Source organism: Hemitrygon akajei, chromosome 22 (assembly GCF_048418815.1).
Source record: "Hemitrygon akajei chromosome 22, sHemAka1.3, whole genome shotgun sequence".
NCBI lineage: Eukaryota > Metazoa > Chordata > Chondrichthyes > Myliobatiformes > Dasyatidae > Hemitrygon > Hemitrygon akajei.
This window is the reverse complement of record NC_133145.1, coordinates 55,636,539-55,653,074: the sequence shown is the minus strand read 5'-3', so window position 1 is coordinate 55,653,074 and position 16,536 is coordinate 55,636,539. Positions and strand designations below refer to the sequence as shown.

Below are 16,536 nucleotides of genomic sequence, written 5' to 3'. Positions count from 1 at the left end.
CTCCATAAGATTGGTTGGACTTGACCTGCCACGCACAAAGCCATGTTGACTATCCCTAATCAAGCCCTTTCTGACCAAATACTTTAAATATCCTGTCTCTTATAATATACCTTCCAATACGCTACCTATGACTGACGTCAGGCTGGCTTTTTTTGAAGGATGGAACAACATTAGCCAACCTCAGCCCTTAGTCACCCCACCCGTGCCTAAGGATTTAAAAAATATCCCTGCCAGCATCCTTACAATTTCTACACTAGCCTTCCCTAGCGCAATATACTGCAAGGAAGGGATATTTTCCACATCAAGCAGTTTAATATCATTCCGTCCTGCCTTGAGATTCTATGGTCTGTCTATTGACAGCCCAGCGGTACTTTGCTTCGCCTGAGCTCGGGCAGCAGGTTCGATCCACGCGCAATCAAAGCCTAACCCGCCATTCCCGTGGATTCTGTGATGTGAACCGTGCTCAACTATGAATAGAAATTCAATACAGAGCAACCAGCAGGTATCCGCAATGAACCCCTCCGGGATCCACAACCAGCTTTTCGCATATATAAACTTTAACAATTCTCCTTTATAAAAGTCTAAACTTTAATTGGAAAAGTTGGCCATAAGGGAGAGAGAAGGAGACTTCAAAACAAATAGGGGAGGGTGCTATGAATCATATAGCTCATGCATTGGACCCTGATAAACCTAATTCAGTGAAACATTAAAACATTATAGTTAACTAATGTTATTGTCACATCGCTTTCTAAATGACACATGGATTTTAAAAAGGACAAATTTAATAGGAGTTAGCTACGACAAGGTCTAGGGAAGATTGAAGGGTCTATGACAGATTTCTCGTTAGTCTTTCGAGATATGTAAACGTTATCTCGGATAACTTCTACTCCTTTCTGAGTTGGAATCTACGTCGACCATCTGTCGCCCTGACACTCCGCTGTTACAACTTTACCCTACGGGGCTCTTTAATAAAATATCGGGAAATAATGAATGGATAAACGTGGCACTAACGTGCGGCGGACCGCAACTAAAAGAAAACTTTTTTTTTGGCATGTAGATCTGATCAAGTGCTAATGTTCATCTGTCCTCCGTACAAACTTCTATTGATAACTGTAGCTTGAAAGCAAATAAGTACTGAGATAACATGAATCACTTTATCGTGCGTAAAAGACATATTTGGCTGCTGAAATATTTGGTTCCGCCTCCACACCTCCCCAAAGGCATGAGGACGCAGCTGACACCATCTTCAAAATACCGGAATTAATATAAAATTTTTCTGTTTTTATATTTATATAAAATTGTTTCACTTGCAGTCATCATTATAACGTGCACAACCATTTCTCCACGAACAGTAAAGTTATGGTGGATAGATAGTTCCAGTCAGAAATAGAACATTGTCTGGGCGGTAAATACTAGGCGGGGGTACAGGAACGCTGAGTGGCATCGGTGAGAGAAAAGGGCTTCGGATGTTAACAGTTTACACCTCTAGTAATGTAGCGCTCACTCGAGACTCGCACCCGGAGCCGTTTTGTTCTGGGTTAAAATCGCAAAAGTATCTAGGAAGTTTACAATTACATAATGCTCAAAAGTTGTCGCCTTGATAAACATTTTCGTTCGATGTTCCAGTAAGATTTCGAGATTTTCCCTTTGAAATGGACCTCCGGGTTCGGTGGACTCACATGTCCTTTACGCGCGTTACTCTTTGTGGAACCGCCCACTAACGCGAGACTGGCTGTTCATTCCCATTCCAAAGTTCAGTGATCACCCTCCGCTCCCAGCACTGTGGGACCAATTTGGACTTCTGCTCTGGATGCATTAATCGGGGGGGTGGGGGGGGGGAGAGGTATCAATAACATTGATCTCGCTGTTTGCTGAACCTCTCCCTCCTGTTCTCATCTGCCCATCATCCTACCTCCCATTTGTTTCTCCTCCACCTTCCTTCCCCACCGGATTCCATCATCCGCAGCCCTTTGTTGTTTCCACCTGCGACCTCCCGGCCTCTCTCGCTATTCCCACTCTTCTGCCAGGCGACCCTCCTCACCTGAATCCACCTATCGATTCCCAGTTCCTGCTCCGCCCCTCCCTCACGCCTCTTTACACTAGCTATCGCCCCTCTATCATTCAGACGGGATGAAGGGTCTTGACCGCCGTTCCCTCCAGTTCTTTTTATTTACAGCAGCGCGGAACGGCCATTGCTTGAGCAGTGTGCACTTTAGGTGTTTATTTTTGTAATATGCATACTTTGAATATTTAGAATGAAATTTTAAAAATCACATACCTTTTGTTTTATTTAGTAATTGAAGGGTATAATGAAATACAGCACAACAAAGAAAATCCTTCACGTTTTGTAAACTTTATTTTTAGCTGCGCGGCAAAAAAGGGTATGTATGCGGGAGCATTTCAGTTACTGCGCGGCCTCAAGCCTTCAGGGCTGGACCCTTAAATTCTTCTGTCTATTTCCCTCCACTGGTGCTGCCTGGCCACTTGAGTTCCCCAGTTTCCTGTTTGTTGTTTCAGTTTAGAAGGAGACCGTTAGGAAGATGATACTGTTTTCAGAATTCCTTTCCCTTTCTATATTAGCGAAGACCCAACTAAGTTCTTGGGGATCCCAGTATGGTTCTTCAAACAACTTAACACAAACGGATGCCACGGCGAGGCCGCTCTCAGGTTGGAAGAGCAACACCTATTATTAGTTCTGGGTAGCCTCCAACCTGAAGCATTAACATCGATTTCTCTAACTTCCTTTCATTTCTCCACTCCCCCTCCCATTCTCTCTTTTTTCCCATTCCCCGTTCTTTCTGTCTCCCTTCTTGCCCATGCCCTTCGCCTCACCTGCCCCCCTGGTGCCCCTCTTCATTCCTTTTCTCCCCGGTCCACTCTCCTCTCCTATCAGATTCCTCCTTCTTCAGCCCTTTACATTTTCCACCCAATACCTCCCAGCTTCTCCCTTCATCCTCCCCTTCCCCACCCAAACACCCTTACCTGGGTTCTCCTATCACATTCTAGCCTCTTCCCTCTTCCTTTGCAGCCCTGCCCCAAAAGTCGGCCCTCTCTTCCTTTCCATAGATGCTGCCTGACCTGCTGAGTTCCTCCAGCATTTTGTGTGTGTTGCTCTGGACTTCCAACATCTGCAGAATCTCTTGGGTTTATCACATAACGAACCACCCATAGCCACGCTATGTTGATTGGGGTATTCAGGTGCCTCTACCCCATTAATTATTTGTGTTCAGCGTCAGACAGAACTGAGCGGATCATTAGAATTGCCCAAGATAATGTTTGAAGTTGCGAAGGGCGAAGGCGTGAGGAGACGCGGGAACAGGCGATGGATATTGGGTGACCAACGCATTTAATAGCGAGTGGAAGTTCTTACAGTTGATCCAACCGAGTAGCGGATTGCAGGAAATAACGACAGCAGGTCCTAGACCGAGATCACTTGGCAGAAATGCCAAATGGGCTGGCGGGGGAGAACTTTCATGAGGCAGATGGGAAATAAAAGCACATCGTTCATTAGTGCTGGAAGGGGCAAGGCCGCAAATCCATCAATCAAATAAATAGCTCTTTTCCCGCCAACGGTTTTAGCCACCAGTAAATGGATCGTCCTATGAATGCAATGAGATTCACGTTACCAATGTGTTACTGTTCTGCTGGTTCAATATAAATAATTCAATCGGTCGGACCTCTGAATGCCTGCATGACTAATATTTCCAGACATTCATTATTAACACATTACTCAGTAGTTAGCGAATCTCGCAGCTCTCCTTTTTCACACTTTAAAAAGATGCATTATTCTCCAGAAATTAACTATTTCCTCTGCATTATCTTCTACCTCGCTCCTTTCAATTTCTCCACAGTATGACCTCCAGACCTTTATGAAGGCAGTATATTTAAGGAAAGGGGGGGGGGGGGGGAATAAAGTGGTACATCCGCACCCGACTGTCAAAAAGACGGAAGTATCAGTTTCCCTGGATAGAGTCGGTTGTTTAAATATTCGCGGCGAGTGCAATTTGAAGGCACGCGGTTTCATTTTTAAACTGTTTCATTTCGTCTATCTAGTGGCAGCAAAATTAATACTGTCCGTGGAACTGATTTGTTCTAAGTAAACCGCACCGGTTTCCTTTTTAAAGCTTTCAAACCTGCAATCTTAGTGCACTTAAGTCTGCAAAAAAAAAACTTGCTGGGCCAACGTCAGATTGATAAAGGATTTATATTCCGCCGCCAGAGAGCAAATTGCCCCAGTGTTGTAGACGTGCATATAGAAACCTCTCTCCACTCTCGCCCTCTCCGCTGGGACCAAAGCAAAGGCTCCGTTAAAATGTTGGTACGGTTGACGTGGTCGCGAGGCAAGAAATGGAGCGTTTAAAATGGGATTCCACCCATTTCTGACGTGGCCGTGTGCTGCGCTCCCTCTTGTATAAAGAGTGGCTGAGCTTAGTGCACCGCGTCAGTGTTCGTGGACAGCTCCGTGGTGCTGAAGTCGCTCCCTTGTAACTCGCGGTCTCGGGCGACGCTTCGCTTCTCGTTTCCCACCTCCCCACTCCTACTCTCCTCAAAAGATGTCCCGGGGAATCTTCAGCAGATACTTCGTCCTCTTCTTCCTCTTGGCCAAAGCGGCGGCGCAAGAATTCGCCCAGACGCGCTTTATCTGCACCTCTATCCCTCTGGAGATGGAGCCCATGTGTTCTGCTCCGATGCAGAACAGCGGTCCGGTGGAGGACATCAAGGGGACCATACTCCAGCTCCGGGAAACCATACTGCAACAGAAAGAGACGATAATGAACCAGAAAGAGACCATCCGGGAGCTCACGGCCAAGCTTAGCAGATGCGAGAGTCAGAGTATGTCAGAGCCCTCGGTGAGTGAAACCAAATCCGGGCAGGGATTCAGCATGGAACAGTCAGGGGGCAGTAGAAATTCCGTGGCATATCTCTCACTAGATCAAGTGGACAAACTAAATCAATTTGGACAAACTTTGCAAACACTCAAAGCACGCCTGGAGAAATTAGAGGTAAATATGTACAAGTAGAAAATAAACGTCTGAGTTCCGTCAAACCAAATAGAAACCAGTTGTTAAAACGATACAAACCGGCGGTAGCTAGTGCAGTAGACTTAGTCCCATTGTTTATCAGGATTTACAGAACAACTGAAATAAAACAGGACCTGGGAATTAAATTTCGGTCCGATTGTATGACCTACTAAACACCATGAGATGAACGGCTTATTGGGAAGGTAGCTAAAGGTGGGTTTTATAACATACGCTCTTCAACTCGGGCTGCCTTAGCTGGGTTTTTTTAGTAGTGCGCAGGGCTTACTCAAGCCTCGCTTTATTATCGAATCATCTTTTTACCCCTTTGTGTTCTTTCTGTGTGCACCGGAGCACAGCAGTACAACCGGGTCAACACCACCGCCCAGACAAACACCTTGAAAGATCTCCTGCAGAACAAGATAGACGATTTGGAGAGGCAGGTTCTGTCCCGGGTCAACAGCCTGGAGGAAACAAAAATTCTGGTGAGGAACGACACGACGGAGAATCGGGGCAAGATTGAGAATGCTCTCAACTCTCTTCACCAAAGGATCAGCGATTTGGAAAAAGGTACGTCCCTGAATGGGAGACTCTGAACTCAGACCATCCCAAAGCTTTAACTAGTGAAGTTATAGTCTGCAAGAAGCTATGAGCTGTCGTCTTTATTTAAACTGTTTGCTCGCTATGTTTACCATTACATTCTCAAATATACTACGCTGTAAAATGGGATGAATACGGGGAATAATATTTTAGAAAAACTCCTAGTTTGCTGGTGGGACATTGCTGGAAGGAAGACGAGCATGCAGAGGGAAATGGTAATACGATATAATTATGGTCAAAGAGAAATGTCCTAACGCGTTGTCATAATGTTAAGCTTTTCAGTGCGTTTAGAAAACGGGGATCGAGACCCAGGATGTAAACATTAAGGGGATCGTAGCGACGGCGAAAATGCGTGTGTAAAAACTCAACTAAACTCCTTCCCAAAATCTGTTAGTTTTTCCTGCATCCCCTATATTTAGCGAGCTGTCCGCAGCCAGGTGTTTCGTGTGTAAGGGGGCGGTGTTTGGCGGGGTGGAGGCTCCACGATCTCCAAGTAGCGCTGGAACCCGAGCCATAGGCGCATTACGACAGTGTTCCGGCACCATAAGCTCTTTGCTTCAGTGAAACTTCCTCCGGATGAGCCGAGTGCGGAGACCGCCCCCACCGCCATCCGCCCGCCCCCCACGCCCGCGTTGCAGCAATATGGATTGCGCAGCGGTCTCCAACTATAATGGAATCAGAGCCGTCCCAGGACGCCGCTCACATGACTCGGATTATACTGCGGGGCGCGCTGGTGGGGATTAATCCGATGTGGCAGTTATATAAGAAATGGTCATGATCAGGTACATGAATCATCCAGAAGCCGGCACACACAGACAGAACAATAATCACAGGTGACTGGATCGCATTAGATTCAGGAGCTCTGCGATTCCAGTGTTCGGTCACACACTGTTTCCAGCTAATAATGCAATCATATTATGAATGATTACTTTGTAGGGCAGAAGAGTTCCAGGCCGACTGATAAATTCCAGATCACATTTCCCTTGAGGACAAACTACATGTACGCCAAGGTGAAGAAGAGCCTGCCCGAGATGTACGCCATGACCGTCTGCATGTGGCTCAAGTCGAACGCCTCTCCCGGCGTCGGCACCCCGTTCTCCTACGCTGTCCCGGGACAAGCGAACGAGCTGGTACTCATCGAGTGGGGCAACAATCCGATGGAGATTCTAATCAACGACAAGGTAGAGGAGAGACAAGCAGGCCCTTCGGCCAACCCTCTCCATGCCGACCTTTCTACTCTCTACACTACACATTGTCCACATTTAGCCTCAACCCTCCTTTGCATGGGCGATTCACATGTTTGTCTAAACGCTTCGTTAAGTGTGCCGCGAATTCACTTCACTAAACCTGCAGCTCCTTTGGCCGGCCATGTCTATCATTCCATTTACCGGCACTTGGCCCGCCGCCTTCTCGGGCAGTAAATGATTGGTATTGGAACCCCCACTCCTATTCCGTAATTCAATTCCCTCCCCATCTTGTCCAATCCGTGCGAATGAACTATTCGAATGATTGTACTTAATGTACCCAGGTTCCGAATCCGAATTAGAGTTGAGCTCCAAAGCTGGACGATTCGTTTCCTCCTACAGATGCCGCTGAGTTCCTCCAGCAGATTGCTTGTAGCTCCAGATTCCAACATCTGTAGTGCCTCGTGTGTCTAACACGGACCCTTGCTGGAATGGATGTACCCTAACGATTCTGATATGGTTAGACCTGCGGAAGTGTAAGGCAGCCCGGGTGGCTCATGGGCTGGAGTCAAGCAGAATACCAATTCTGCTAAAGGAAAGGCGAATAACTATCCACTCAGTATATCTGAAAAGCGATATAACTGGAAATACCCGTTAGGTCGGACAGCGCCTATGGGGAGATAGAGGAAACTTTTAGGACTACAGAAAGGTTATCCACCTGAAACATTTTCTCTCCAGGGATGCTGTCAGACCTGCTGAGTGTTTCCTGTATTTTCCGTGTTAATTATGGGGCAAGTTTAATCATTTTCTAATCTACCATAAGACTTTAAGACACAGAAGCAGAATTAGGCCATTTGGCCCATCAAGTCTGCTCCACCATTCCTTCATGGCTGATTTATTTTCCCTCTCAACCCCATTTTCCTATCTTCTCCCCGTAACCTTTGACACCCTTACTAATCGAGAACCTACCTGTAACGAGAGAGCTATGAACGGTGCTGAATCCAAGTGCAGAGTAAGGTCTAAATTTAACTCAACTTGAAATAAACAAGATGATACAAAGGCAAAATCACAAACATTAGTAGTAGAAATGGAACTCCTATGATTGAGCACAGAGTGCTCAGCACGAGGCCTTTCAGAACAGACTTTCTATGAAGAAATGTGGCAAGTAATAATTGGCAGCAGCAGCTAACTATACTCCAGGGACTTGGAGTACCAAAACTTGGATGTCTGCCGCTCTTCTGTTAGGTCCATGATACTATCAACCTTCGTTATAAATAAACCCAATGATTTGACCTGCACAGCCGCTAAACATAGACTCCAGAAGTCAAAGGTATCAATGGGACAGCATCTCATCATAAGTTCTAAATGTAATTTTTATAGGTGGCGAAACTCCCTTTCGTTATCAATGATGGAAAATGGCATCACATCTGCGTTACCTGGTCCACAAGAGATGGCGTCTGGGAGGCATATCAAGATGGCATGAAGAGAGGGAACGGTGAAAACCTAGCACCGTGGCACCCCATCAAACCAGGTGGCATCATGGTTCTGGGCCAAGAGCAGGTGGGTAGACTATTGAAAACAACAAACTGAGGATTAGCCATCCGTTTCCACACTTGCAGCGCTGTCCAATGCAAATCTGCAGTCTTGCTAAATGAGTTCCAGGTTAAAGATGAAACTACAGAGGGCAGCCATCAGCTCTGAGAGCATCGGAATGCCATTAAAAAAAAAACAAACAAATCAACTAACCAATCAACCACTTAACTCGAGTCTCTGGGAAGGGTGATGAGAACGGTGGGCCAATGGGTATCTCAGCTCCCAGAGGCACCAACTGATCAGAGCAACACCAATCACTCCCGTCACTCTCTGAGCCGTGTGTGTGTTCTGTGCCATTTTGTAGATCAGGCAACTAGTTTTGGGTCCTGAGCCCCACGGTTTAAGAGCATAGTTCAAAAAAAGCTGTCTTGCCAATGGTCTTTTGAGGGAGATTGCTTAAATTTAAGAGACTGGCAGGAGAAGACCCGAGAGCTTGAGCAGGATTATAATAAAATCAATTGATGAACATGTTCCAATGACACTTATAAACCAAGATGATTGGAGTGCTTTGTAAACCACAAGCTAGCCTAATTTAAGTTTGGAACTCTTCAAGGATATTTCAGTAGAGATGTCCTCTTTTCCCTGGTGACTGCTGTTGTCGAAAGAGGCTTTTCCTCTTTGGAACTTTTCCATGATTGTAGCACAGAATAATTACAGCAGTTTTTATCTATCTGTCTGTCTATTTTTATTTTGAGATCCAGCACGGTAACAAGCTCCCCCCCCCCCCCAGCCCAACGAGTTCACACATTCCAATTACACCTATGTGGCCAATTAACCGAGGAACCTGCACGTCTTTGAAACGTGTGAGGAAACTGGAGTACCTGGAGGAAATCTGGGGAGTTCCGGAGAGAACACACAGACTCCTCACAGACAACGGCGGGAATTGAACCCGGGTTGCTGGCGCTGTAAAGCCTTATGCTAACCGCTACACTACCATGCCGCCCTTTTGCGGTAAATGAATGGATCCTCGGACTGTTAAGTAGAAAAGGAGGTTTTAGTCTTTTCTCTAATAGGAATTTAGATTCATAATTTAACATTACACTATTAATGCACTGCCAGGACTGGTGGTAGAGATAGATACATCAGGGGATTTAAGAAACTCTTCGATAGGCACATGGATGATAGAGAAACAGAGGGTCATGTAGGAGGGAAAGGCTAGATTGATCTTGCATTAGGTTAAAAGACCAGCACAACATCGGAGGCAGAAGGGCCAGTAATGTGCTGCGTTGCAATGTGTTCTAATGCGGCTGAGTGGCAGGAGGATGAGGGGGGGCGGGATGTCAGAGGTAGGTTTTTTACACAGTGAGTGATGGGTGCGCGGAACACGCTGCCAGGGACGGTGGTAGAGGCAGAAGCATTAGGGACACTAAAGAGACTCGTAGGCAGGCACATGAAAGATAGGAAAATGGAGGGGTATGTCGGAGGGAAGAGTTACATTGATCTTGGAATGTGTTACAAGGTCGGCACAACAGCCAGAGCCAACCGGCGTGTACTATGCTGTAATGGTCACCATGCGCAGGTAGGGTATTTTAAGTCTGCCTCCCAATTGCCGACTTGTAAAATAAAGCGAGGAATTGTTCTGTGCACAAAATGGAACAGAAGGCAGTAAAATGTAGATTCTACACCATTCTTGTAGGTCTGGTGTTCAGCTCTGTGATGCCCAGGAAGTCTTGTAATTGACGTATTAAAGAGAAGGGTACGACATTACAATTGCTGAATTATATTTGTTTTCCTTTTTTTTAAACCAGGACATGTTAGGAGGTGGGTTTGATGCCACACAGGCCTTTGTGGGCGAGATGTCGCATTTCCACATGTGGGATAGGGTCCTGACTCCCGGAGAAGTCTACAGCCTGGCCAACTGTAGCACCAAGACCCTGGTGGGTAATGTCATTGCGTGGACTGAAGCCAACGTGGACATCTACGGCGGCGCCACCAAGTGGACATTTGAAGCCTGCCGCCAGATTAATTAATTAATTAGTGAATGGACTCTCTTTTACGACTCCAAAATCAAATTTCTTTTTTCAGGAATGAAACGTAAAAGAATTTTGTGCAAAAAATTACTTAAGTTCGTAAAATATTTACAATACCTTGCCATGACAACTGGATCATGCTTCTCAGGCCTAATATAGAGGGAGTATCAAAAAGATTTTCTTCGAACTTCCGCTAACAGCAGATGACCCGAGGAAAGCAATGTGCTTTAAATACCCGCTGGTGTGTTTACTTGATGCCAATAAGCCCGAGTGCCTTTGGCAGGTACGAAATGCAACAAGTAGTTTCTCTTTTCTCATTTCCTTTTGCATAAGTCGAAACAAAAACCCACATTATTTGAGATAATTGCGTTATAGGAACACATCTTGTTAATGCTATGGCTATGTATGCGTATTTCAAAATACACTCGAGTATCAACCAAGACATGGGTAAATATGTCGAACATGTACTGGTAAATTGAAGGTGTAGAATAAAGTGGAAGTATTTTTTTAAAGGAACATTCCATCCTATCACATCATTTGCTTATAGCATGGCAACTCAATAATGTGTGCGTTTATTTTGAACAGCCGTTCTTCCAGCTGGACATCGCCAGAGGGAATAAAGAACAAACGATATGTCGCGCCCTCTAGCGACAAGTATTTTTTACAAGAAACGAAATTTTGCAAATGTACGAAGATTTTTATTGAATTTGATGCCTGAATGAGGATCTTTTTCCCAAAAAAATATTTAGATGATAAAATATTGTTTTTGCCAAACATTGGTTCTTTGCAAGTAAAATATTTATAAATGTAAATATTGTACACTAGGAAGTTCTATATACTGTACCAGAATCTATTACACCGAAGCCAAAGCTTTAAATATTCCAACTTCAGATCCACATCCAACGGTAAATCTCATTTCTGGATAGCGTACGATTAGAGATTACATTATGCAACCATTTCTTAAGAAAGCGCCGTTTTTATGTCATTTATGCTTTTTTTTCATTTAATGCAAATGTGACATGTACTGTCAGTTTTATTTTTACACAATAAAGAAAAAGGGAAAAAAAGTGACTGGAATTAACATCGATTATTTTATCCGGGAGGGGTGTGATTTTACACGTGGTAACGTGCCCATCTCGTGCTTGCTAACCCCGCCAAAATCTGATACATAGATATCACTTCTTTCGCATTACCGTGTATCGGCGCCCACACCTGAAGCCGAAATAGTGGTAAATTGTAAACGAATGCCCATTAAGGTTTTTTTTTTAAAAAAACTGTTCATATGTAGGACTTCGGCCAGAAAATGCTGCAATTTTGCACCAAAAATCATTTTACCTCAAGGAAGTAATTATAACAATGAGAGGTATACTGATACCTGGCCGTCAAAACACCTTTTAATTGTGGATGCAGATCTATTGCATAAATCGGAGAATTCGAGAGAACAAAGAACGATGGACTCGAACATAATTCAAACCCTGATCCAGAAGGCACAATTGTCCTTCTCTCTCTTCATTGCCTTTGACTTCTCCCATGCACGAAAGACTTACTCACATTTTGTCACACTTCATACTAGTTTGTCACTGATGTCTTTCTAAGTGGCAAATATCAATCGGCGGCAGAAGGACTAACAAAGAAACAAGCCCGGGGAGAAATAACACTATTTGCTTATCGATTCGAAATTTTATCATTTTAAATTGGTTCTTGCTAATCGGTATCGCTCAAAACAAAATTCTCCACCTAGTGGCCACATTGAGAAGTGATTATGCTCCCCCCCCCCCCCGGAAGTTCACATTATTTAGAATTTTCCATTAATTAGATGACACAAAATCTTCTCCTCAGTGAGCGACCTAAACAAAGACTTCAAAATTCCTGTCTCTGTTAAATGAGGGAACTTCAAAATTAAGCTTAGCGAAACATTAATCACCAATGTCGGAATTATTTTCTGTTATTTTATACCTACTTCTATAATTATATCTGAACGATGAAAGATTGACCATTGAAAAGAGACAGAAATTAGTTTCTAGCTTTCAAGTTCTCTTGTGAAAAAAATACTTTATCACGAATGTGCTTATTAAAGCAATGTATAACTTGTGAAGGGAATAGTCTAATGAAAAACTTCTTTGTGTGTACAATGATGTTATTGTAAATCTAGTTGATTAATTGTATATTTCAATGTTTCATCTAAAGACAATAATGAGTAGTTCTTCTATTGACCCGTACAGAAGATTATTGCTCACATCAGTCAAACGTTGGAACTTCTACTTCACACGTACGTTGCATTAATCTCTGTTAAGTGAATTTTAATCGTGTCAAAAACATTCAACGTGAACAGCCACTCACATTTGGAAATAAATGGAGCAATCGGAATAATTACTGTACTGCGATGAAACATATCCCAATTTAGTGTTTGCCAAACTGAATTTAAGTAAAATTCAACTGCATCTCTGGGAAATACACACAGGAATATTTGTAGATCAGTTCTGTTTACATTGTCAATTGATCTTATTACAATGCCGGGGTTGGGTTTATGCTGGTAAACACGCGTGTACTTATCCCAAGGGACTAGCAGTTCGGCAAGTCTTCACTGAGGCCCGGGGGGGGGGCAGAACTTCAGATCGGAACCGGAACAATGAGCATAGGTGAGAATCCGAGGCTAGCAATCGCCTCAAGGCATCGTATTCATAGAGAAATACAGCAGGGAGAGAGACCCTTTGGCCCAACTCGCCCCTGCCATCCAAAATGTCGATCTAAGCTAATCGTATTCACGGCAGTAAATGGAGGGTTGTTGTGAAGGCGTATGGTGTGTTGTTCTTCATTGGTTGGATTGGGTTCAAAAGATGCGACAAAATGTTGCAGCTCGATAAAAGCCTGCTCAGACCACACTTGGAGTATCGCGTTCAGCTCTGGTTGCTACGTTATACGGGGGGGGGGGGGGTGGAATCTTGAGGAGGGTGTAGAGGGGGTTTACCGGGATTAGACATCATGTCTTATGCGGACAGCAAGCTAGGGCCTTTTTCTTTGGGGGGTGACTTGATGATAAGAGGTACAAGATGATAAGAGGATCAAGTGGACAGAGAGAGACTTTTTCCCAGGGCTAATCCAAGGCAGCATAATGTTAAGGTTATTGGAGGAAAGTGCAGAGATCAGAGGTAAGTTGTTTAGCTCACGGAGAGTGGTGGGTGCATGGAACCCACCGTAGGGGCAGATACATTAGGAATATTTAGATGGGTACATGGATGATAGAAAATTGGAGGGTTATGGAGAAGGGAAGGGCTAAGTTGATTTTAGAGTATGTTAAAGGGTCACAACATCACCAAAGGGCCTGTACTGTGCTATTATGTTCCATGTTCTAAATTCACAGTCCCCCAGAGTACTGCTCTTTTAATTCAGAACATTAACCATCAATTTCAGAAATATTTTCTGTTACATTACAGCTACCTCTGAATCAATCTGAACTAACGATAGCTCACCCATGGAAAAGAGACACAGAAATTAGTTTCTAGTTTTAATATTCTCTCAGCATTCTCTTGTGAAAAAATGCCTCCATCACAAATGCGTTTGTTTATTAACAGATCAAGAATCCACCTGAAATCAATTTCATAATTAAGATGCATTTTGAAGCAAAGCTTTTGGACCAGGGTTTATTGAATTTGTCTGCGGTGAAACAAACAGCCGGAGACTGAACTTCACCAAAACATGATCCTAGTTTTTTAGATGCCAGTGAAGGTGAGACTGGGGCTTCTGCCCAAGTATGTTCAACGTTTCCAAGCTTTGGATGTTGTTGAGAAACTGGTTTCTCCATATCTGCTTTGTAACTGAGGGCAAATAGAAAAGAATCTCTTTCATCTACAAACATATATACTGGATATGTTTTGGATGGTGGGGTGGAGATACGTCTTTACCAAAGGAGGTGTGAGGCACCACTTCCCTCTGCTGGCCTGTAGATCACCCTTGGGCAAGATGTAGCACCTGCTTAGAGACCCCCCCCCCCTCCCCACACCACCGCTGATCAGGGTCACGTGAAGCCATGGAAGCAGCCGGTGCATGTCACAAGTCCTGGTAGACAATCCCTGGAGAGCATCGATAATGGCTGGAGTCACCAGTCTTGTAAAGACACTGCCCGGAAGGCAGCAATGGCGAACCACAAGGATGGCTTTGTCTGCTGGGTGATAGGACAACGATACCTAATGTAAACAATGACAAATTCACTATTTTAAAGGTTGGTCTCATCACAGCTGCAAGAATTATATTGCAAAACTGGAAAAAACCCAGATGTCCCACTGTGAAGGAATGGACTGAGGAAATGATTAAGATTTCATCATATGAACACGTTGGGAAGAATTAACAGTGAGGGAAAAGTGCAAGACGCATGGGATCAATTTTGGTCGTATGTTAATTTAAACTTAAATTAGAACTTCTTTCTGTTTCTAAGTCTTATTTGTTTTCCTGTCATGGGATGGCTGTCTAAATATGCTGTACTGTATCTGCTCTATGATATGCTGTGCTGCTTTGTAAAATAAGAATAAATAATAATAAAAATTTGAACTACAAAAAAAATTGCCAAGCGTAATCATGGTTATAGACCTTGATCACCTGCATCATACGATGTGGTACATAATAATGATGACTGGGTAAGTTGAGACTGAACTAAAACCAAGACACACAAAAGCAGTACAAATGTCCTTATTCTCAAAGTAAACTTAAGGACTTTTAAGAAGCATTTAGATAGGCACATGAATGTGAGGAAAATGGAAGGTTATTGATATTATGTAGGCAGAAGGGATTAGTTTAGTTGACCATTTGATTACCAGTTTAATTGGTTCAACACGGCATTGTGGGCCGAAGGGCCTGTGCTGTCCTGTCCTGTATGGTCTAAATCTTCAGGAGAGGAGAATCCAAGAGAATTATAATCTCAGTAAACACAGAAATAAATACTGAGATGCTCTTGGACCGTCTCTTCAACATGAAGATAACAATAAACAATCAACTAGTTTCAATTGCTACTTAACCTACTTAACTTTAACATGTGGATTATAGTTAGGCAAATTTACAGAAATACATTTTCAAAATGGTAGTACAACCCAACTAACAGAGCCCCCTTTAATATTCAATACTAGTGTCCATTCGGAAAGCTTTTCATTACAAACTGCAGACACCAGATTTATGTTACAGAGTTGAAGAATGTTTTCATCAATATACCATACCATGCAAAAGTCTTAGGTACATATACATAGCTTGGGTGCCTAAGATGTTTGCTCAGCGAGGATAGGGAGCAAGCGGGACAGTGGGCAGAGGAGGAGTGCCTGGGGCATGGGGGGGGATGGTGTGTGGGTGCAGACACACCCAACCCTGATTCACTAGGAGAGGTAATTTGATTTCAAACAGTTGGCTTATTGATCATTGCAGAATGTCTCTCTGGTGCTTCCTGTTCTCTTCCCTCTCCCTTCCACTTTTCTCAACCATCATTTCCCTCTCATTGCCCCCTTCTCACTCAGTCCAAATCAGAGTCAGGTTTATCATCGCTCACATAAGTCATGAAATTTGTTTTTTTTTGTGGCAGCAGTACAGTGCAATACATAAAATTACTACAGTACTGTGCAAAAGTCTTAAGTACCCGTAGCCATATATGTGCCCAGGACTAATGCACAGTACTGTACAATGAACCAGAAGGTTAGGTAACCAAGCAGGGATTCGTCCTGGACTGTGAAGTGGCAGGGATACACTTCAGTAATGTGCTAATAGCAGGGACGGTCATCTCTTGTCTTCCCCTCTAAGGTTTGAATGTGACAGAATCCAGGTGTCGCACCCACAATGATTGGTTTCGTGGTCACAAAGTGACCATAGAATGGTGTAGGACAGTACAGAGTCTTTGGTCACGGTGTTGTGCCGACCCTTTAACCAACACTAAGATCAACCTAACCCTTCCTTCCTACATAGTCTTCCCTTCTATTATCCACATTCCTGTCGAAGAGTCTCATAAATGTCCCTAATGTATCTGCCTCTACCACCACCCCCTGGCAGTACACTCCATTACCCACCACTCTCTGTGTAAAAAACCTATCTCTGACAACCCCCATACTTTCTTTCAATGTTACGTTCCCTCGTATTAGCCTTTCCACCCCAGGAAAAAGTCTTTGTCTGTCCACTTTATCAATGCCTCTTGTAATCTTG

General features: G+C 43.9%; 1 protein-coding gene across 1 annotated transcript; it reads left to right on the top strand.

The window, feature by feature from the left end:
* The first annotated feature begins 4,240 nt into the window (after positions 1–4,240).
* On the top strand, positions 4,241–11,618 carry nptx1l (neuronal pentraxin 1 like). Its single transcript, XM_073026286.1, has 5 exons — positions 4,241–4,850; positions 5,378–5,588; positions 6,555–6,799; positions 8,183–8,362; positions 10,144–11,618. The coding sequence occupies exons 1-5, from the start codon at positions 4,554–4,556 to the stop codon at positions 10,363–10,365; spliced, it is 1,155 nt and encodes a 384-aa protein (XP_072882387.1). The 5' UTR covers positions 4,241–4,553; the 3' UTR covers positions 10,366–11,618.
* Positions 11,619–16,536: the final 4,918 nt, after the last annotated feature.